We start from the raw sequence: 23,668 nt of genomic DNA, 5'->3' as shown, positions 1-23,668 counted from the left end.
CACGCTTCCTGGCTTTGAGCTTTGTCACCCTGGAAGCGGGTCCAATTTCTGCCCCTAGAATGGAGACGTGGTTTGCCGGCGGCCTCGCCGGCGGCCTCCGGGGGACTGACCTGGAGCCTACAGTAGCACAAGACGGCGATGATGCAGAGGAGGATGACTGTAGCTAGGATTCCGCCAGTGATCACAACTGTTCCCGCTGTCATCCGCCCGACGCCCCATCAAACTCTGCAAAGATGTGCGAGAGCGGGGTGGTGAGGAGCCTTCCCGCACCGGTGGAGGCGGGGAGGACCTGAGGGCAGCTGGAGGAGAAGGGCCACGGGCACTGAGACACCGGGGGCTTCCTGAAGGCAGAGAGAGGTTGCAGCCTGGGCCAGCCTAACCCGGGGGGGGGGGTTGGGGGGGTCACAGCTGAGGTGGGGGTTGGGGGGGTCACAGCTGAGGTGGGGGTGGGGAGGTCACAGCTGAGGTGGGGGTTGGGGGATCACAGCTGAGGTGGGGGTTGGGGGGTCACAGCTGAGGTGGGGGTTGGGGGGGTCACAGCTGAGGTGGGGGTTGGGGGTCACAGCTGAGGTGGGGGTTGGGGGATCACAGCTGAGGTGGGGGTTGGGGGGGTCACAGCTGACTTGGGGTTTGGGGGGGTCACAGCTGAGGAAGAGCGGAAGCAGAGCACTAAGGGAGAGCATAATTCCGCTCTTGGCCTCTGCTCAGTTTCAAAGCTTCTTGCTGTGCCTCTCTCTAATTCTCCTTCTCGCATCCTGCTGGGCCTGGCCTCACCTCGTGGCTCCATCCAAGACACAAAGACGACAGCTTCCTTTCCTGGGGGCTTCGTCTGTGGCACTGCCCTAAGCTCTCCCCGCTCCTCTCAGGTAACCCTCAAAATAGCTTTCGGGACAGTTCGTAATTACCCCTGTGTCACACATGACGCACTGCGGCTTCGACTGGTTTGGCTGAGGATCTGCCCGGCCTGGCTCACCCCGAGGCCATGCTCTCAATCACACAAAGCACAGTGGCCCCTGAGCCCCGGACTCAGGTGGAGGGGACAGGGACCTAATATCCCAAGTTCCACCTGGTTCTGCCCTGACTCAAACCCACACTCCTTTGGAGGCATCTCTGTCCTCTTTCCAACTCCTGTGGAGGACAAGGGCAAGGTGAACCCAGGGGAGTGGACAACAGGCAGCATCCTGGCCACCGACCGTGGCGGCGAGACTAGAGAATGGTCCTGCTAATGGGGGTGAAGCTCCGCCCCCCGGGCACGCGGGGACAAGTCTGGTGGTGCCCCTGGAGCAGGAGGGCGGGAGGAGACTTGGCATCTTGAGGAAGAATGATCGTGAGCACTTACGTTCAGTGACAGAACAGAGACCTGCAAGACAATAACAGGAACAGAGCTATTGGAGGAAGACTGCTGCCCCTGAAAAAGGCCCCAAGGGTCAGACTAGTCCGCAAGCCCCCCTCCCTACCGCCCGCACTCTGCCCTCGTCACTGGGAGCGTCACCCACAAGCCCGCAGCTCTGAAGTCAGACCCCGGTGCCTTCCACTGCAGCCTGAAGGACATTTCACTCAGGGGTCCCACCGGGATGTCCAACTCTGGTACCTGGTGTGACAGCCGAAGTCATCACCCTCTTTCCCAGTGGGCACCCCCACCCCCCGCCCCCCCACTCCTTCCCGCTCCCTGGGCCCCGTTAGTGCCTCCGCCAGAGTTGGCTGCTCGTTACTTGAAGGCCAAGCGGGACTGGAAGGCGAGCGGCCGTCCACTCCGGAAGCCATAGGCCCTGCTGTGTTCGCCTGGAGGAGGGGCGCCTTGTTCTGCACTCAGATACCATCTGCCGCGCGCCATCCTCATGCACCCCGCCGCGCTCTGCCTGCCCCGCCTGCCGGCATGCTCACCACCCGCGGTCCCCCTACACGAATCCTCTCTCCACCAGGCAGGCCCAGTTCTTAAGAAGCTCCGGGCCTAGGGATGACAAGGCACTTTACCGGACCTTGTGGTACGGCCTAAGACACACAGAGCAGGGGCTGTGGGGGCACCGAGCAGGGAGCGACTAACTACTTGGGAAAGGTTCCTGGAGGCGGTTTCGCTGGAGCTGGGTGCTAGAAGCTGAGTGGGAGCTTGACCCGTAGACAAGGGGAGAGGGCAGGCTCAACAGCCCAGGTGCATGAGAGACCACGAGGGCCTCCAGGAGCTGTAAGGACTCTGGAAAGGCCGGGTAGGGTAGGCACCAAGTGGGAGAGCCTGGAAGCCGGGCAAGGATTGGCATCCCACTCTCTTGGAGGCCACAGGCGTTCCTGAGGGGCTGCTGGTCTGCTTTCTCCACCTGTTTAGATCCTGCCCACCCTCCAGCACTCTGAGAGACCCCCTGGGCCCCCCATCGTGGTGCTCTCTCTCTCTCTCTCTCTGGATTCCCACTTCAGAGCCTTTCCATGGGCCACTTTCCAAACCCTCTCTTGGTAGGATGCTTGTTTGCTTTCACGTGGGAACATCTTGACTCCTTGGGTACATGAGAAGTCCTTTTGGATCAGGAGCTGCGTCCGATCAGGCTCCTACCCCTGCAGCATTACATATGGCGCCTGCTTGATGAACGGTTTTGCTTGCTAATCCAGGTATAGGACTTCCTCCGCCGGCCTGACAGTGATGACCCTGACCGACCACCAGGGGTCAGCAAGTTGCATCACTCAGCTCCCATCCGGTCTCGCAGACCCGAGCGTCCCCTGTTCAAGTCCAATTTGACTGACTGCCCAGACGCATGGTGGGCCATGCTTCCGGCATTTGCTGGGCATTTGCTGGGGCCGTGATAGGGGGCGGGAGATGAACCTCAGCCTTGGGAGAATGTACGTGCCCTCATGACAACATGCCTGCACTGGACCCTGCTTGCCCGGACGCTCACCACGGAGGGCCGTTTGAGCCAAGAGAGGCCTGTGGAGTGACCTGAAGCTGAAGGCAGCAGTGACTCACTCTACCTGCAAGTCTTGGCCTCGCCCCCTGAGATGTTAGCCTGTTTTAGGATACAGGGAGTGAGGAAGCTATATAAGAACACAGTCCTCCCTCCTTCTGACCTCCACGCCTGGCCTCCCTTCTTTGGGTACCATGCAGCGGTTCCACAGAAGTGGCTGGAAAATGGGAGAGGCACACATCTGAAGGCCCATCTGAGGCCCAGCTGTGCCATTTAGCGGCTACCCCATCTTGGGGACTGACCTCCTTTCTCACTTGCGAAAGAAAGCTTAACAAAAAAACTCAGCTTACCGGTGTGCTTGTGAGGGAAAAATGGGAGTCGCGTATGCAAGAGCCCCTTGGGGACTCTAAGAGAATCCTTCAAACACGGTCATTTGCAGGGGGAAAAGGACGGCCCAGACATTTTAAATTTTTTTTTCTTTTTTTTACAGAGAGAGAGAGAGATTACAAGTAGGCAGAGCAGCAGCCAGAGAGGGGAGGAAGCAGGCTCCCTGCCAAGCAGAGAGCCCGATACGGGGCTCGATCCCAGGACCCTGAGATCATGACCTGAGCTGAAGGCAGAGGCTTAACCCACTGAGCCACCCAGGCGCCCCCGGCCCAGACATTTTAGATGTCAGCTTCAATGTGGCCTTACAGTCAGGAACCCAGAAGGCACTTGTGAAGGGCACGCGGGGAACAGGCCAGGACCCAGCCTCTTGCCCTGCGGACCCTGTGGTCACGGTACAATCTAGCATTTAAATCCCCATCTCCAAGGGCTCCTGTCTTTGCAGGTGGGTTCATTTTCTCTTCGCAACTAATGCAAATGAATCTAAACGGCACTCTCCAGTCTGCAGGCTGCTTTCATTTCCATCCCCTCCTGGCCTGCGGGCTCTAAGACGGCCCCAAATGAGCCTGCCTCTTGTAGTCATGCCTCGGGTGCTCCTCTGCCCTCAAGGGGGATGCCATCTGTGACTTGCTTCTAACCAACAGAACACGGCAAAGACGATGGGATGTCACCTCTGTGAATAGACCAGACGCCACTTCGACCACCTTCTTGCTGCCAACTCCTTCCCTTGCTGGTTGGGACGCAGCAAGTTGCCACGTTGGGAGGCCCATGTGGCCAGGGACAGTGGGTGGCCTCTGGTCCTCCGCCCAGTGACGTAAATCAAACTGGACAATCAGAAGTGAGAGCAGAAGTGGGTCCTTCTCCAGTCAAGCTTCAAGATGAAACTGAAGCCCCAAGACACCTTGAAGGCAGCCTGATTGCAGGCCCTGAGATGGTGACCCAGCTGGCCATGCCTGGAGCCCTGACCCACAGACGCTGTGAGCTGGTCAGTGTGTGTTGTGTCAAGCTGCTAGGTTTGAGGGAGTCTGTCATGCTGCAAAAGATAACAGATGCACCTCGGAACCCCACACAACCCCCACATACAGGAGAGAAAGTCGGACCTTTAAGTGATTTCCCTCAAGTCATACAATAGCAAGTCAGGACCCAAGGGCCAGTGCTGTGGAGTTTCCATCCTACCCAGCTGCCTTCTGCTGAGCTTCCTAAGGACGGGAGCAAGAGGTGCCCTCCCAGGGCCTGGCAGATGAGTTCTGTGGTAGCCAAGTCAGGGAGCAAGGGCACCCAAAGAGGACAAACCCATTGCCAACTAAAGACTCCTGGGACCTGCCCTCTGTGACCAGGACTTTCTGGCCCTCACTCCCCACCAACACCCCTCCCCACCCAGGGCCCAGTCACCTTCTCCTGGGGCTGAGGCTCAGCCCACGGCTCACACTTACACAAAAACAGCTGGGACAGCAATGGCTCGGTCATGCAGGCTGCGCCCGAGCAGACAGAGGTTGGGGGTGCGTCATGGCCAAGGGCATCAATTCCTGCCAGAGAAGAGAGAAGAAGATTTGTGAGAGCTGGAGAGGGAGGGTAAGAGTACAGACAGACCCTGAGACTGAGTGGACATCCCCCAAAGGGACTTGTCTGTTGGCTTCCGCGGCTGCCTCAGTCTCTGAGACCACCCCCCACCCCCAGCCTAGGAACCTGAAGACAGGCTTGTAAGGCCACATCCCGTCCTGTCCGTGATTCCTTCCCTCAGTGCCATTGTGTGGAACCCACGGCCCAATACAGTAAAAGGACACTGGGCATGAGCCTCTGCCTATTCTGAGAAGTGAGGCTTAAGGTGGGGAAGGGAGTCTAGCTACTTCTATCACACTCTCCTGGAGAATTCTGGCCTATCCCCTGGAGAATGTGTCCTTGTTTCCTACGTGGCTGATCCTTTTCTCTATGGCCGCATGTACCTCTTTTCCATTCCCTCCCCATCCTTCCCTGGGCCTGTCCATACTCCCAGTGCCCACAGCCGCACACTCCTGTCCCTCACTCCAAAATCCCAACCTGCCTCAGGACAACATGCCAACAGGACAGTTGGGTTACACGCTCATGCTGGCGTGCTGATGGAGGAGGGGGCGGCAGGGTCCTACCAGGACATTTATGAATCCAGTGTAAGCTAATCCCTGGGGTCCCTTAAAATGAAAATTCTTTAAGTATCCACTCGACATGATTTCCAGGAGAGTCTGGGCCTGATACTGGGAATAGGAGTGTGGGAAGGAGGACACTCTCCAGTCAGGCTTCCCTCGGCTCATTGTCCTGAGAAGGTAAGGCACCGCTGTGGGTCTTGTACGGGGAAGGGAACCCAACTGATAATTGGATCCCCAGAGCCACCTTCCACAAGGATGGGCTGACCAGCTCAGGGCTCTCTGCGGCAGCCACAAGCTGGAGGGCAAAGGCACGCTAATGACTCAAGGCCTGGAGCTTATCCGAGTTCAGCAGGCCTCAGGAGCAGAGCTCTGGGAGAAGCTGAGAAGGCCCACGTTCACCCACAGAGGTGGCCCAGGCCCACATTCACGTCCCCTCTAGATCTAGGCCTTCCTGCCTATGATCGGCCTGGGATGTTGTGGGCACTCAGGCTTTCTTTTCTCAAAGATGTTCTTATTCTCATTAAAATGGCAGTCATGGGTAGCTGGATGTCCAAGGAGATGTTTCCTATCTAAGTATTATTTTTTTAAGATTTCATTTATTTATTTGACAGACAAGAGATCACAGTAGGCAGAAAGGCAGGCAGAGAGAGAGTGGGGGAAGCAGGCCCCCTGCTGAGCAGAGAGCCCGCCGCTCAATCCCAGGATCCTGAGATCATGACCCAAGCTGAAGGCAGAGGCTTAACCTACTGAGCCACCCAGGTGACCCTCCTATCTAAGTTTTGACTAAAATGTCAACTGATAGAATCAAGAGGACGCCCCTGAGTTTGGGCAGGTCCCTCTTCCCCAGCCCCGTGCAGGGGAACACACGTGGGAATGTCAATAGTCTATTTCAGGATCCAGGGCCTTTCTCCCACTTTGAAAAATACAGATGGGTCACAAATTTGTGAAGATACGGTGTGGAAGGTTTCCTTGGCAAGTTGCTGCTGAACCATGAATCTCTTACCCGAGCCCCCAAGGGCGGCAGACCCGGGGCTGGCAGGGGCTGGCAGGGGCTGGCTCTCCTGAGTCCTGTCCAGGAGCGCCCCCCGGAGCCGTGAGAAGAACTGCGGCTGGACATCCAGGTGCCTGGGGGCTGAGCAAGAGGTTGCAAAAGCTGCCTGGGACAGGGCTGATGTGTCTGCCTGGGGTCAGGGAGCTGCAGGAGAGAGGGGCCCAGCAGGCAACGTCCAAAGAGCCCACAAACAAAAAAAAAAAATCTACAAAAGCAAGAGTCCCTTTGAAGCTTCCCCTGCTCTCTGACCGGTAAGAATTCCCCATTTCAATCTGGCAGCTCGTGAAACAGACCTTCTTGGGGGTGGTGGGAGGAAGGGAAGAGTTGGGGAAGTACAGACAGCAGAGGGACACGGCCCACTGCCCCTGCAGCTTCCAACTCGAAGCAGATCCAAACTGGCCCAAAGGAGAACACACTGTCAGTGACCCAACGATTCCAACTTCTGAGATTGTAGCGGTAGCTGAGTGGTACCACAGGCTATCACCTAAGAGTGGGTGACAAGCAACGGGACTGGCCCACGTTTTTATCCAGAGGCAGGAGAAAATTTCTTCCATGGAATAGATTCTAAAGTAAAGGGATGCTCAAAGACAAAAAAGAAGGAAAGAAAGAAAGTTGTTTCTTGAGCGCAAATCACGCATTACGCTTGTTTAACCTACCAGCTCCTGAGAAAAAATGATCCGTGCGAATGGAAGGACTCTAAGAGATCTGGCCCAGTATCTATTTCCTAGATGAAGAAACCAAATTCAGAGAGGACATGTGACTGGCTTCACCACACACAGCAAGACAGAGACGGAGCAGCAGGGGCACAGGGAGTGGCCCTCCTGGCCCCAGGCCGGCCCGGCTGCAGTCTCTCCCGCACTGACTTCACCAGGAGCTAAGGTGGCTGAAGGAGGGTCTTCCAAATTATCTTGACAGTAACAATCTCCCGAGTCAGGTGTCAAAAAACAGGCTCCAGACCCACCAAGGCAGCATCTCCAGAGGACGGGCCCAGGAATCTGTGTTTTTAACGGGCTTGAGTCTCCCCATCTGGCCCCTTTTAGAGATGACGTAGGAATGAAAGTTTTGGGGAGGATCTCAGGCTGCAGGCAGCAGGGGACGGGGAGGGGTGGGCGGTAGGTGACCTTGCAGAGCCTGGGGCATCATCTGCTGCAGCCCAGAAAACTGGCTCTGGACTGTGTCCTTGGGGCTTGCGGGCCAGAAGGGAGGAGGAAAGGGGGAGTGCAGGAGAGCCATAGGAACGTGGCAACCCCGGGGAGGGGGCAGGGCCCCCGAAGAGGTCAGTGATGGGGAATCTTAAAAGCCATTCTTCCAGGAGAGGCTTGTGGGGCGGGGGCGGGGGGGATGCAGAATGAAAGGCTACCCAGAGATGATGTACTGGGAAGTGAGGGTCCCACTCCCCCTCCAAGGCCAGGGTCTGTGACTTCAGCTCACTGAGGTGGAGTCACCTGCTCCCTGCTTGAGCAACGTGGGCAGGCAAGGCAGCCACAGCTGGCCACAGAACGTGTAATTAACGACCGGCTGCCCCCTGTTCCCCGCTCAGCCCCCTGAGGAGCACAAGTTAATTGAGTGGGGCCTAAGCACCTCTGATCTCAATTTCTTCTGAGACAATTAAGGCTTCTCCAATCATTTATTAACTCGTGAAATTGACACAGCAGGTTAGCAGCCGGGGAGACAGGGGCCAGGTTTTCTTGTCTGTTACCAGTCTTCCTAGACTGCAGTCCTCAGGCCAGGTTCGCAGAGGGGAGGGGAGGAAGGGGTTCCTATGCCTTTGTGCTTGTGGCCCTCACCAATCCCATATCCCCGGGGAGGGGGTGTGAAGAACAGCAGCCAGATGGGTTCCTTTGTCCCCCACAGGCGATGACAGCAGCAGAGATGCACACGCTGGGTGAGAAGAGGTCTTTTCAGGACATACAAGGAATCCTTGCAAATCGTCAAGAGAAAGAAGGAGACTTGACGTCCTAAGGGGCAATGAGGCTACCAAAAAAGTGAAGAGACGCCCACACTCACGGCTAACCTGAGGAATGGGAACTGACTCTTTTACGCTGGTAGGACTGGCAAAAATCAGAAAACGGGCTTGTGCCCAGGGTTGGCGTGGACGTAGGAATTTAGGGGAAGGGTTGGTGGGGATGTAGCCAGAGCAGCCCCTGGAGGGAGAGACCCGTGTCCCTTAGCCATGGTAAGTCCGCACACACCCCTGACGAGATGCAATTCTGCTCCTGAGTCTATGTCCCCAAACCTTCTCAACACAGCCATAAGGGGTCACGGGTGAACGATGTGCATTGCTGTGTTGTTTATGGTGCAGGGAATTGGAGGCGAGCTCAAGGGATCATCACGGGGGGCTGGGGGAGTCATGTCAGGCAGATGCCACCTCGCAGGGTAATACAGCTGTTGAAAGCACCGGGCCAGACAGACCAGAGAAACAGCGGTAAATCTTAGCATGACACTTAGTGAAAAAACAAACAAAAAACCAAAACAAACAGAGCGAGCTAATACTGTCTCCATAAATTTAAAATGCAAGTGTACAGATCAACAATTCCCATTTTCAAGAACACATAACCAAAAAAATGGGTCACACTGAATGTTAGAATGGCCGTCTGTGGAAGGAAGGGAACGGGATGGGGAGAAGTGAAGCGAAGAGCATACAAAGCAAGAGAGGAGCCTGGCATAGACCCATGATAAGTGATAATCGGCTACGATGTGTGGAATATGTTAACTTCACCTTCTGCCCCTGAGGTCCAACTTGAACAAAGAGAAAAGAAAAAAAGGGGCTGTTACCACCTCCGGGAAGCCTTCCACGATGCACTTAATGCTGCACATGTTTGTTGAGCCTTCTTCTCTGTCCCCAGGTCACTGTATTTGCTCATGCACTCTGTCCTGTGGGTGTACTCTGCCTTCTTCCTTAGATTACAGACCATCTGTGGGCACAGACTTGGAATCCTGTCTTCGTAAAGCTCTACTTTAGTTGCCTGAAGTTCTGTGCGTTCTAGACACAAGAACGACCAGCTCTGATGGGGGAAGTCTCTGTACACAGCATGCCAGCCCAATACACAGCCTTGCCTTCTGGGCTCATCTGCTGTGAACAGTGGGAGGAGCACTAAGATAGGAGTATCAAAATTTGGCAGTTCTATCTTCTACACTCCCTTGGATGACTCTGGACAATTAATGATCTCCTTGAGATTGATCTGCAAGGTAAATGACACACCTTTCCTTACATGGTAAAGATGACGGGAAGGGGGATGTTATTTTGTTAATTTAAATTATACTGTCTTCTAGGGAGAGTGGGTGTGGTTCCAAGGACTCAGGCTCCCTGCGGTCCTCTGTCCCACCAACAGAAGAGATAGCCTTTCATTCTCACTTGTCCTGTGATGAGTTGACCATGCCAGGGTTTGGGAGTAGCTCTGGTATGAGCTGGACCACTCGACACAACAGAATGAGAAGAGTTACTGAGGTGCCTGGTAGCAGGTGGACAGAGAGGGTGGGATAAGGAAGAAAAGGGATCCAGAGGAACTGGCTGAGGCTGGTGGGGCTCTGTTGAGTTTTTTGGCCCATTAAAAATCCCAGCTGTTAGCGAGTGCAAACAGCTTTTAAGATCTGGGGGGTCTCTGTGGTTTTTGTGTTGTCCTCTCAGACTGCTGGTAACATGGAATCATCTTTTTCTCATTTGTGGCAATCGGATGAAGGGGCTGAGCTCAGAACTGGGTGCACATTGGTGGACACAGGTGACACAGTAAGGACTAATTCAGCAGATGGGGTTTTGAGCAGGTCCTGTCTAGATCCTTAGAACACACGACCCCAGATCCTATAAGAGTTATGCCTCAGGGAACTCAGGTGAAAATAGCTTGTCATTCCTGTTTCATTCTGGTCCTGACCTGCCTCTCAGATACAATGCGTCCCTAAGATCCCTGATCATGACCTTGACTAGCATTTCCACTGAGCCCTTCGTGTCTCAACATGATACTCATGGGAAACCCATGTCATTCCCCCACTTATTCTTTACCTACTAGTCACTGAGCACAGAGCCTGGCATTGAGCCCCACATTGGGAACACAAATATGACGGGACTGAGCACCCTCAAGAAGCTTACAGGGGGTAGGTGAGTCGTAAATAGTAGAGCACATGGTCCCCAGACCCTCGGATGGAAGGCCTGGGGCCATTCTGCAGTCCTTATCAGAGCCTGTAAACTCCCTGGAGCAGGCAGAGCTTCTTGTTCAGATCTTGGGGTTAGCAGTAAATGTTTGCCACAGATAACTAGCAAAGATGGGGGTCCTGCTTATCTCAGCCTAGGGCCAACCCAATGGCATCACCTGCATCCTTGATAGCTCTTGCAGAGGTGAGCTGAGCCCACCTCTTCCCTGTCTGGGGAGGCCCAAAGATGGACCCCTCTGCATGGTCCCTCAATTAAAACTGGGCTAGTCCCGAAGAGCAGTGGGTGCAGACGGGGTCCCGCCTGCCCCAGCTCACAGCCTTCCCTGAGCTCACCTCTGGCAAACCCCAAATGCACTCATAGTCTGTAGACACAGTGAGCTTAAGTATGTGTCATTTTCGATGGACAGAGGCTATTTTGGACTGGGGATCCTTTGTCTCTGCAGCTCTTGGAATCAGGGTCCCTGATTGTGGATCTGCCCTCTCTGCTTCCGAGAGGCCAGAGCAGAGGTCAATACACTTGTTAAGGCTGTGATTCACCCTGGACTTGACTTTGTTTCCCTTGCTGCCTTTCCAAACAGTGTCTGTTATCGCTTACAGAACTTTCCTGTGTTTCATTTTGTCTGATCTCCAGGCATGGCCACTTTTTATTTATTTTAAAGAAAATATGAAGTTCAGGAAAGCCATCCACACAGCTAATTCAGGGAGAAGGGGAATGCCCTGTCTGCATTGTTCCCCCCCCCACCCCGAATGGTGGTTGCTGTAGGAACACGCATAGTGGCCCATCCCTGTGCCCCTCCAGCTCTTCTCCCTCCCCACGCCCCACATTCAATGCTCTTTCCCAGCCTGACCATTTGCAGGAGGGAAGGCAGTACCATGGCCTGTGTTGTGGGAAGGGACTGGCTTTTCCTTTCCATGAGGTTCATTGTTCTGTACCATAGGCTTGGATTTCTCTCCAACTGTATTTGATGTCTACTGTTGTTTGGAAGGTGTTCTGAGATCCCCAGGCAGCAGGCCTCCAGCCTGATGATGGCTACTCAGGGTTGTTAGGAAAGGTAGAAACATCATTGGGGTTTGGGTCTCCTCTCTAGCAAGATGTCAGCAGGCTGGAAGAGAGCCCCATAAGAACACAGGCCATAAAGAAGAAGTCAAACTCTCACTATTTGCAGATGATATGATACTTTATGTGGGAAACCCAAAATAATCCACTCCAAAACTCTAGAACTCATACAGGAATTCAGTGAAGTGTCAGGATATAAAATCAATGCACAGAAATCAGTTGCATTTCTATACACCAACAACAAGACAGAAGAAAGAGAAATTAAGGAGTCAATACCATTTACAATTGCAACCAAAACCATAAGATACCTAGGAATACCTAACCAAAGAAGCAAAGAATCTGTACTCAGAAAACTATAAAGTACTCATGAAAGAAATTGAGGAAGACACAAAGAAATGGAAAATGTTCCATGCTTATGGATTGGAAGAACAAATATTGTGAAAATGTCTATGCTACCTAAAGCAATCTACACATTCAATGCAATCCCTATCAAAATACCATCCATTTTTTTCAAAGAAATGGAACAAATAATCCTAAAATTTATATGGAATCAGAAAAGACCCCAAATAGCCAGAGGAATGTTGAAAAAGAAAGCCAAAGTTGGTGGCATCACAATTCCAGACTTCAAGCTCTATTACAAAGCTGTCATCATCAAGACAGCATGGTACTGGCACAAAAACAGACACATAGATCAATGGAACAGAATAGAGAGCCCAGAAATCGACCCTCAACTCTATGGTCAACTCATTTTCAACAAAGCAGGAAAGAACGTCCAATGGAAAAAAGACAGTCTCTTCAACAAATGGTGTTGGGAAGATTGGACAGCCACATGCAGAAGAATGAAACTGGACAATTCCTTACACCACACACAAATATAGACTCAAAATGGATGAATGTGAGATAGGAATCCATCAAAATCCTTGAGGAGAACACAGGCAACATCTTCGACCTCAGCCACAGCAACTTCTTCCTAGAAACATCGCCAAAGGCAAGGGAAGCAAGGGCAAAAATGAACTATTGGGACTTCATCAAGATCAAAAGCTTTTGCACAACAAAGGAAACAGTCAACAAAACCAAAGGACAACTGACAGAATGGGAGAAGATATTCACAAATGACATATAAGATAAAGGGTTAGTATCCAAAATCTATAAAGAACTTATCAAACTCAACACCCAAAGAATAAATTATCCAATCAAGAAATGGGCAGAAGGGGCACCCGGCTGGCTCAGTGGGTTAAGCCTCTGCCTTTGGCTCAGGTCATGATTTCAGGGTCCTGGGATCGAGCCCCACATCGGGCTCTCTGCTCAGCAGGGAGCCTACTTCCCCCTCCCCTCTGTCTGCCTCTCTGCCTACTTGTGACTTCTTCCCTGTCAAATAAATAACTAAAATCTTAAAAAAAAAAAAAAGAAAGAAATGGGCAGAAGACATGAACAGACATTTCTGCAAAGAAGACATCCAGATGGCCAACAGACACATGAAAAAGTGCTCCACGTCTCTCAGCATCAGGGAAACCCAAATGAAAACCACAATGAGATACCACCTCACACCAGTCAGAATGGCTAAAATTAACAAGTCAGGAAAGGACAGATGTTGGCAAGGATGTGGAGAAAGGGGAACCCTCCTATAGTGTTGGTGTGAATGTAAGCTTGTGCAGCCACTCTGGAAAACAGTATGGAGGTTCCTCAAGAAGTTAAAAATAGAGCTACCCTATGACCCAGTAATCTCACTACTGGGTATTTACCCTAAAGATACAAATATAGTGATCCGAAGGAGCACGTGCACCCCAATGTTTATAGCAGCAATGTCCACAATAGCTGGAAAGAGCCTAGATGTCCATCAACAGATGAATGAAAAAAGAAGAGGTGGTATATATACACAATGGAATACTATGCAGCCATCAAAAGAAATGAAATCTTGCCATTTGCGACGATGTGGATGGAACTAGAGCATATCATGCTTAGTGAAATAAGTCAATTGGAGAAAGACAACTATCATATGATCTCCCTGATATGAGGAAGTGGAGATGCAATATGGGGGGGGGGGGGAGAATAAATGAAACAAGATGGGATCAGGAGGGAAAAAAACCATAAGAGACTCTTAATCTCACAAAACAAACTGAGAGTGGCCGGGGGAAGGGGGGTAGGGAGAGGGGGAGTGGGGTTATGGACATTGGGGAGGGTATGTGCTATGGTGAGTGCCGTGAAGTATGTAAACCTGGTGATTCACAGACCTGTATCCCTGGGGCTAATAATACATTATATGTTTATTTAAGAAATTTAAAAATTTAAAAAAAATGAAATCTTACCATTTACGATGACATGGATGGAACTAGAGGGTATTATGCTGAGCTAAATAAGTGAGTCAGAGAAAGACAACTATCATATCATCTTCCTGATATGAGGAATTTGAGAGGCAGGGCGGGAAGTCATGGGAGGTAGGGAGGGAAAAAACTGGATCAAGATGGGATCAGGAGGGAGACAAACCATAAAAGACTCATAATCTCACGAAACAAACTGACAGTTGCTGGGGGTTGGGGGAGTAGGAATAGGGTGGCTGGGTGATGGACATTGGGAGGGTATGTGCTATGGTGAGTGCTGTGAAATGTGTAAGACTAATGATTCACAGACCTGTACCCCTGGGGCAAATAATACATCATATGTTAAAAATAATTTAAAAAATAAAATAAGGTTAAAAAAAAAAAAGAATACAGGCCATGCTAGGGAAGGGGAACTCGGTTTTTGAGGCCAGGTGGTGTTAGGAGGGCATGGCATTGGGAGCGAGCTAGGCTGTACAGGACTAGTCACAGACCAAGGCGTCAAAGTAGGGGAAGAGGAATGGGAGCCTTGCTCAAGGCTTCCCAAGGGGGCCAGGAGTTGAAGTAGGGATAAGACTATACCAAAGGAAATTTAGACCAAATCCAAGATAATTCTCACAGGACATAAGCAAGAGTAACAGAGATGGGACAACTGTGGGCTCACGTCTCACAGGGAGGCTTGGAAGCATTACAGAACAGGTCGCCTCTCCTGCCCTCCTGTCCAGAGGACCGGGCCTCTTTCTACACCAGTTGAGTCTGACGGGGCCAGACTGAGGGCAGGAGGACGGTGGGACTGGAACGAGGCAGCTTCTGGGTTTAGGGACCTTTAAAAAGGCAGCAGAATGTGTTCAGAATCTTTCATCATTTCAGAAAAAAACATTCTAAAATGGGCAAGAGAGGCCCAAGGAGAGGCATTCTAAAACGGGCAAAACATTCTAAAACGGGCATGAGAGCCCAGGCCTTTGCTGGGGTGCTGGGTTGTGACATTCTATGGGAACCACGGGAGCAAAAAACCAAGGGCTTCTGCAAGGGCTCCAGGCAGAACCCCACCAGCAAGCCCGAGAGGCCCGGCAGAATCTGCACGGAAGGCATGCGAGCAGATCAGGACAAAACCATCCCCTCAGCCACATGGACTGGAGCTCTGCCCCCCAACTGCCCAGACTTAGTGAGCAAGAATGGGGAGTTCACGTCCAGACGTGTCTCAAGTCCACGGCACACCACAGTACATATGGTTCCTGCTCCATATTCTGGGTCTAGTTCTTCTCAACTATTGCTTTGGGTGTCTTTGTGAAGGGCCAAGCTAAACTCCTTTAGAAACGGACCTGCTTAACGATTAGAGTCGATATAGCTGAGACTAAAACTAAGGAACAGCAGCTGTATCTCAATGATCGTATTTCTGTCTGATTGACAAACTCGGACTTCTCTGGTACTGGTGGCCTGGTGATCTTGTGATGGTTCTTTCACCTGCATCTTTATCCCTTTGCATCTTGTAGAAGGGTAGGGGAGGCTTTGATAGATTCTATGCTGTAGCTCCTAACTCTTCCCCCCAGAAACAGAGGTGAAGGACAGGAGCCCCATTTCATCCGCTGGAACCAAAGGGCTGAGGCAGGGATGGGGTGGGATGGAGACCACACGTGGCCACCTTACCTATCGGGGGAGCCTCCAGAACAGACCGATCCAGATCAGCCAGAAAACAGGTTAGGAAGATTAGGAAGAGCACATTTACCCTTCTTTTGTGTAACAGGAAAACATGTGAAGGTAGAACGTTCATAGGCTCTCTCCTCCTCTGCTTTCTGCTAAATTGTTTCCACAAGCTCATCTCCTGGAGTGGGCAGATTTGGGGGTAAACGAGAGGCTGGGAGATCCCATGCTGTTTGAATTTATGGGACGTAGAAAGGTCAGAGCGCTGACCTGAATACACTTGGACAATGAGAGAAGAGGAGGAGAAAATCCAAGGGCCAGCATGAGAGGCATTTGAAATGCCTTCTGGAAGGACAGAAAAGAGGAGGTTCAAGGCGGCTGCCATGTGCATGAGTTACTGGAGAGGTGGAGACGGGGAGAGACGATATTTTAAAGTTTTTGAAATATTACGAATATAGTTTCTCCCATTGGGATCTTCCCAAAACGTGCAATCAAGATTTAAATTGCTTTCCAAATATGGTGGGTTTTTTGCATAGAGGATTGGAATTTCCTGGGATGAGACTCCTTGAAGGGACTGAGACTATGGAGTAGCTTCTTTTCTTCTATAGGTGATAATCATAAAGGAAGACGACTTGACTAAAGAAAAATAATCAGGAGCAATTTCGTTCAATCCATGCCACTTTGGGGAAAGTCAAAAAGCATTTATGAATTTCCAAAATTTTAAGCTTGGGCGTGTGTGTGTGTGTGTGTGTGTGTGTGTGTGTGTGCACGTGCTTGCTTCTGGAGTGGCTGTATGGAGATTTCCTTAGGTATCAGAGAACTCTGTGACTTCTGAGAGGTTAAGGATGATGTATAGAAAGACTATAAAAGAGGAACGGGATGGCTAGAAAGATAGATTAGAAGACAGCAGCTCTAAAAATAAAAATAGGAAGAAAGAAAGGGAGAAGGGAGGGAAGGAGGAGGGGAGTGAGACTCCTGTCTTGGGACCTACAGGTAGAGGAATGAAGAATCATTAAATTTAAATCAACTACACGTGGTCAAGACAAGATGTCATTTCCACAAGCGATAATTAGCCAAGCAGAGGGAAGAAAGTAAAAAGACACAAAGAAGTCAGGGATTTGGTAGGAAACATGAATGATAGACAGCACCTCAAAATGTTCCCAGGAGGAACCCCTCTGGGAGGAGCCGACCGTCCCCACTGCACATCTGGGTCTCTATTTTTTAACCCCCAAAGGGGATATTTTAAAAAGCCCTCCTTCTATGTGCATGATCACTTCTTAATTTCATACATTTTCCTACTTGTTATTTTGTGCTTTTTAAAATCAATTTCTTAGAGGGGCACCTGGGTGGTTCAGTGGGTTGAGCCTCTGCCTTCAGCTCGGGTCATGATCTTGGGGTCCTGGGATCGAGCCCCGCATCAGGTTCTCTCCTCCACGGGGAGCCTGCTTCTCCCTCTCTCTCTCTGTCTGCCTCTCTGCCTACTTGTGATCTCTGTCTGTCAAATAAGTAAATAAAATCTCCCAAAAAAATCAATTTCTTTGAAAATTTACCAATTAGGCATACTAATACTTATGGTGTCACAAGTACTATAAATATTTGTCCTACAATGGACTCTTTTTCTACACAAGCATTTAAAATTTTTAGGGAGTTAAATCTTTTATCACTTTTTCTTTCTTACTTTGCATAGAAAGTTTTCTTGCACACAAGTTTATGTCAGGGATTTCTCATTTTTAAAATATAATCCTTCATCCAGTGTGAAAGATGAAGGTTTCAGTTTCAGTATTTTTTTTTTAGACAGAGAATCAATTCTGCCAGTTGAGCCCAATTTTCTTAGAACTAAATTACCACCTTTATATACATATTACATACATACTAATTTCAGATTTATTTATATACAGATCTATGTGTGAATCCGCTATTCATTTCTACTTACCTATTTACCTACAATTATTAGTAAGTCCTATTGTCTTTATTATGTTGCCTCATAATAAATTTTAATAGCTGGTAAGACTATCTTTTAGCCTTTTATTGAAAGCCAACGTATAGTAAGTGGACAAGTCATAAAAAAGCATCTTGATGAATCCTCCCACATTGAAATACCAAGTAACTTGCACCATTGGCCTCCCCTGGAACTCTGGCTTACGGGTCTGCTTGACCCCAGCAGAGCTCTGCTAGAGGGCATATGAATACAGACTTTCCCAAGGCCACTTAGCTCCTTTGCTGCTGGCTCTTGGGCTATAGCTTCTCACATGATGGCTCAGGGCTTCAGAACAGGAAGTCAAGGTAGGGACTATGTCACGGCAGGACTATCATGAGAAAAGAAATGGGGGTACTGTTCTAGGGCTTTTCCACCAGTGGGGCACAGAACCAAGTCATCTGTAAATGAACAAAAGTGAAAAACTCCCAAAGCCTATACCCTCACTGTTTCTTATCAACAGCAGGAAGAGCTGGTCCATTCCCCTTTCGAGCTCTGCTATCCAGGCCAGTGCGATGGGGAGGATCTGGGACACAGTCCTCTTGAGAGGGCGAGGGGCCGTGGGCAAGCGCCAAGGCTGCTGCCTCTTTCCCCCTTACAGAGAGTCTCCAGGGGAAGACACGTGGCCCCAAATCAGAGCCACTCTGGATAATACTGTAAAACTCCATGATTTCAGAGAAGGGATTGTTTTGTAGATAGGGGAATATTGTAGACAGGGGAATTCTTCTGGGTGATTCCGCGTTTCGGAAAATATTTTTTCTTTCTTAATTTGAGTTTAGACTCAACTGTCTCTGAGAATGATTTGACCTTGGAAGGTGCATGGTATGAGTGTGTGTGTGTGTGTGTGTGCGCGCGCGCACGCGCACGCGCGCACACGTCTGAACCAGCGCTAACCCTCTGGAGAACTGCGATAGGCATCTCTGCACATGGCATTGCCTGAGAGAGAGAGAGGGAGAGACAGACAGACAGACAGACAGACATGGAGTGCCAAAACCCAACTCTGACTGCTCTGCCCCAAGTGCCTGATGGAATTCAACACCAACAGGCTCAGACTCTGTGAAATAAACTGCTGACACACTGTGTCCTTGCGTTGCCATGGAGGGACAGAGAGATGGACCCTAAGGAATGCACATGCCCTGTGAGCCAAGGACTGAAGAACAGTCCCCTCTGAGAAAGAGAGACAGAGGAGGAAGAAGGAAGAAATAACTTGCTTTCTCTCCCTTTAGATTACAGTATTGGACTGGCCAGACTAAATATCCATTTAAATTTCCTCCTCCCTGCAGAAACCTCCCCTCTAATTACTCCCCAATGCCTATAAAATCTGTTATACACTCAAGATCTGGGGTGGGGTGGTCAGAGGGATGAGCCAGGAATGGCGAGGGTGCATTTGTTCTCTCCCCCACTGTTGCACATAGGCTAAAGTAGCAGAGGAGCACAGCATGAGAAGGCCAGTGAGCCCAGAGTCCCAGGGGGGAGAGACACCCTGCCTTGTGACTGGATATGGCCAACTTCTGTATTTATTAAATTTTCTGGAGGAGGTAGGTGGAGAGGGCAGAGGGATAAAGACAACATTTGGGTAACAGATAAAAGAAGATGAGCTGAAAGTTGCCTGTCTGTAACTGTCATTTGTTCAAACTGGCTTGCCCCCAAGGGTCATTTATGATAGATTTATCTCTCTTCAAAAGACAGCTTTCTCAACATCTCAAGACAGACAGCAGGGCATACAAGGCCCTTCATGTTCTGCTAGATGCTGGGACAGAGAAATCCCCAAATCTGAAATTATTTTTCCCCAGAAAAATAATTTTTCCCCAGAAAGCCCCAAATCTGGGACTTGGGCCTTCCACGTGGTCATGTAGGGACTCAGGATCCTCCCATGTAGTGAGTCGGCCTATAGCCATCCAGACAGAGGAAGAGTGGGCGATCACTGCAGGTTGGATTTGGTGGGCCAGACTGTGAAGGGGACATTCACTCCCTCTCACATGCCGTTGACAGGCCATGCCCAATCACAGAGGAGGCTGGGAGACATAAAGGGGTTACATGCCCAGGAGGAAGGAGGAGGAGCACAGTCCCTAAATCCTGGTCCACCCTTATTCCTTGGTATTATCTATTTGCACTTTTGCTCCAATAACACAAAAAATGTATGTCATTTCCTAGGTAAGCCATTCTCTCTCCTATTTCTCCATCCTTATACATACTATTATACCTTCCTAGGCCACCCTCTCCACCCTAGTTGGCAAATTTCTATTACTCCTTTAGGAATCAGCTCAAGAACCCCCTCCTTGACTCCTCTAGGCAGACGTAAACCCTTCTTATTCTCTACCTTATGGAAACCTCCTTTGCAGCACTGGCATGATTTATAATTCATAATTTATCATTGCTTTTAATCGTCAAAAAATCTGCCTCCTTTGCAAAACTGCCAGCCCAGATGCAAGCAGGGATGATCTTTTTATCTCTGTACCTGCTTCGCAGAATGCCTGAAACAAATGAAGATTCAGTAAAACAGTCACTGATTGAATGAATGAAATGAAGGAATGAAGGAATGAAAGATATACAGGGAGATATTCCCCCTCAATTTCTTTTTTTCTTCAGGTTAAACCTCCTCATTTCCTTCTGCTTTTCCCCAGGTGGCATGGCTGCCAGATTTTCCACCATCCTTGTCTCCATCTTCAGAATGAGCTCCAATTTATCTCCACCCATCAGATGTGGAGCCAAGGATGTGAACAGGGCGCTCTGGGTTGAACTGATTGGCGCTAATTCACTGAACTGACTTTGCCCCTTTGCTTGATAATAAATCCACAGCAGGTGGAGGACCAGGTCTCAGCTATGACCATAGACCCTTTTCCCTTCTTGGAATCCTTCCCCCCAGCCACACACCTCTACTATTTCACCCAGGAATCATCCATTCCCATAGAATATTTTAAGGACCTTAGAGGAGGGATGTTAAGTTTAGATGTGTCAGGTATTGCTGGGTTATGTGAGACTCTGAAAGTTATGCCCAATGCTTCTCTGTCCTTAGATAGGCATGGTCACTTTGCAGCAGATTTTCTTTCCTAGTGGGGGAATCACTTGAGTAGCCTCTTTTTGTCACAGAAATACACATGACTGGTGTGGTAGGTGGAGCGCAACATCTTTTCCATCCTCCTTCTTGCCTGTCTTGGGCCAAAGCCGGAATGCTAAATGTGACATTTTCCAGACTCCCTTGTATCTAGGGTTCTGGACATGATGTAAGTGTGGCCAATCAGATATACTTGCATGAGATTTGGGAAGTGGAAGTAAAGCAGAAACTGCTTTTCTGCTGGCTGATGGGAAGTGAGGTTATTAGACATGGAATTTTCTGGAGCAGGGTTATCAGACTTCTCAGTGTCTCTCAAGAGGCAGGGCGAGTGGCATCTATTTTTGCAGCGGTGGATCCAGCAGGATCTGTGTGACTCGGAAGCCAAAGTTGTGGCGGCAGCTTCCTGATCTCTGGATTATAGCTAAGGCCATGAGCAGCTATGGCCAGCAGCCACAGTCTCAGCTTTATGATCCCTCTGCTTCCTGACATGATCCTATGATCGCAGGACTCATCTGAAGGGACTCAGCCTAGATCCTGCCCTTTGGATCTCCCAATGATTTGTAAGCACCTAATCCCCTGTATTAAATACCCACTCTGGAAACAGCTGAAATGAAATCAACAAAAATAAAGACAACTAGAAAAAGGAAAAAAAAAATTTCAATATGTAGAGTAACTTCTGTTTTTTGCAACCCGATCAAATGAATAGGCATCCACTGACCTCCAGGAAAGGTAACCCAAGCCTTTTGTAATTTGATGAAAAGTGTAGCACTTTTCTTGAGGCCAGAGCTGAAAATTTAGGGTATGACTTTGCAAAAGGATACCAAGATTCTTCTTAGAGGACAGAAACCAAGACTTTATCTCCTTCTGCCCAAGATGTGAAGTTACAGAATCCTGTGGAGTGGCCCTCCCCAAGTTCTGCTGGAAGTAAAGAACTACAGGAGTAGAGGCAGGGGGTTCGGGGGGCAGGGTGTATCTGTGAAGGATTCAGGCTTAACACAAAGGCGTAACAGTTGTGGGGAGATGACATGTCACCTGGCTTGGGCCAGAAGCTTCTCCTTATCTAGTTGCCTTAGCATAGTAAGGGACTTTGGGGGACAATGATTTATGGGAACCAAGATATTTAACTTGCGACCATGTCCTTTTCACCACATCTGCAGGAAGGACTTGGCCACAGCAGTGGACATACATGTCCATGGACAACACAGAGCTAACATTTTCAGTAATCCCTCATGTAGCATCAATCAGTGCAAGATGACTCAGCAGGATTTCTAGGTTCTTTCTTGGTTTTGTATCTAGAAATAGGAGTAGCCTCCTTTGGGTTAACTAAGACCCTTAAGGGTTGGGGAAAGAAGGTAAGAGAGGTCTCGAGAGAAGATATGGAACTTTCAGCCAACATTTGAACATTTGAAGGTTGAGCAATTAATTAGAGAATAAAGAGTTATGAACTCACTTGTACCCCAAACTGGTGAAGTCGGTTATCCAAGTTACAGACAAAGAAGAAAAACCTAACTACATTCAAAATTCAAACTTACGTATGAAAGAACTCAGAATAAAAATTGATGGAAAGTTAAATAATAAATTGGGAAATTAGCTACAAAAAATATGAGAGCATAATTTGATGATAAAGGAATATATTACGATCAAATAGGTAAATGGCCAAAGCACAGATATGGACAGTTATACAGGATGAAGTAAATTAATAACCATATGTAGAAATACCCAGTTTCACTAATAGTCAAAGGAGTACAAATTGAGACATACTTCTTCCTTCTACTAAATTAGGGGAAATTATAATACCTGGTGCTGATTAGACTAGGGGTTAATACTCTATATCGCTGGATGAAAATTTGGTAGAATTCCATGGGAAAATATGTGGCAATATTTATTTTAGGAATATACATAACAAAGGCTTTGAATTCTAAATAGCTGAGCAAAAGTCTGTATTTATCTTTCCTACCTCCCAACATCTCATTGAAATAACAGAGACATATGAAAACATAACCTTAACAGCAGCACTAGGAAACCAGGACGGTGTACATCCAATTGGGAATTTCTGGATGAGTTGAGGCTGAGGGGAGCAGATTGATGGTGAACCCCAACAATCTATAACCCCCTAACAGAGGACAAAGAGGACATCCAAACCAAGCGGTTTTCCTACCAGAGTTCTGGAAAATCCCCCTATCAGATGCATTGGACCTTGGGAAAGAAGATGGCCTTGGGCCTCAAACTTGGCCTTCAGACAAACTAACTGAGCCAACCCCTCCCCCTACTGCCTGAGTTGATGACATAGGCATTTGCCTGTGGGATAAAGCTCAAGTTTAAGGCTCTCTGAAGGAGGAATTTCACTACAGGAAATTCCCAGAACAGACACTAAAGTTACATAAACAAAGCTGTACCCATCAGGATGGATGGACAGCCCCCAAACCCAAAAGTCAATTAAATTATTGTTCATCTTCCTAGTAATCAGGAAATATAAGTTAAAACAATAATGAAGTAGCACTATTTTCCCATATGATTGGCTAAAATGTGAAAAACTTGACAATACACAGTGTTGTTGAAGTCGGGGGTGAGGGCAGTTACGGGCCTTTGCATGCACTTGTTGGTGAGTATAAACTAATAATTTGATAATATGTGCAATTTGATAATCTGAGGGCAATTTGATAATATGTGCCAAAATTTGAAAGGTACATACAGTTTCAATTCTACTTCTAAAGTGCTCATCCCATAGTTATACACGTGTGCACAGAATACGGGTACAAGAACATTCCTTGTAGTATTATTTGTAACTGCAAAAACTTGATAAAGAGCCATCGGTAGAGCAAAAGTTGAATCAATTAAAGTTCTCCATGGAGTTGAGGTAGAGTAAGATTCTATTTGCATTAAAAGTTGTTATATGAGGGCACCTGGGTGGCTCAGTCGAATAAGTATCTGCCTTCCACTCAGGTCATGATCCCAGCGTCCTGGGATCAAGCCCCAAGTCAGGCTCCCTGCTCAGTGGAGAGTCTGCTTCTCCCCCTGCCCCTCCCCATCCTCTCT

At 49.2% G+C, this 23,668-nt stretch overlaps 1 protein-coding gene across 3 annotated transcripts in view; it reads right to left on the bottom strand.

The window, feature by feature from the left end:
* Positions 1-23,668, bottom strand: part of FAM163A (family with sequence similarity 163 member A) — an 81,302-nt gene that overhangs the window by 10,143 nt on the left and 47,491 nt on the right. For all 3 annotated transcript variants that reach the window (XR_006815478.1, XM_045982117.1, XM_045982116.1), the window contains exons 2-4: positions 4,706-4,798; positions 1,340-1,360; positions 111-225 (exon numbers count right to left, since the gene is read on the bottom strand). Coding sequence is in view for 2 of the 3 variants with exons in the window: in XM_045982117.1 (XP_045838073.1) it covers positions 111-203 (93 nt within the window). In the remaining variant the exon portion in view is untranslated. The remainder of the gene's footprint in view (positions 1-110; positions 226-1,339; positions 1,361-4,705; positions 4,799-23,668) is intronic.

The sequence above is a fragment of the Meles meles genome, chromosome 17 (genome assembly GCF_922984935.1).
Source record: "Meles meles chromosome 17, mMelMel3.1 paternal haplotype, whole genome shotgun sequence".
Lineage (NCBI taxonomy): Eukaryota > Metazoa > Chordata > Mammalia > Carnivora > Mustelidae > Meles > Meles meles.
Note: the sequence above shows the minus strand (reverse complement) of the source record. Positions and strands in the feature narration are given on the sequence as shown.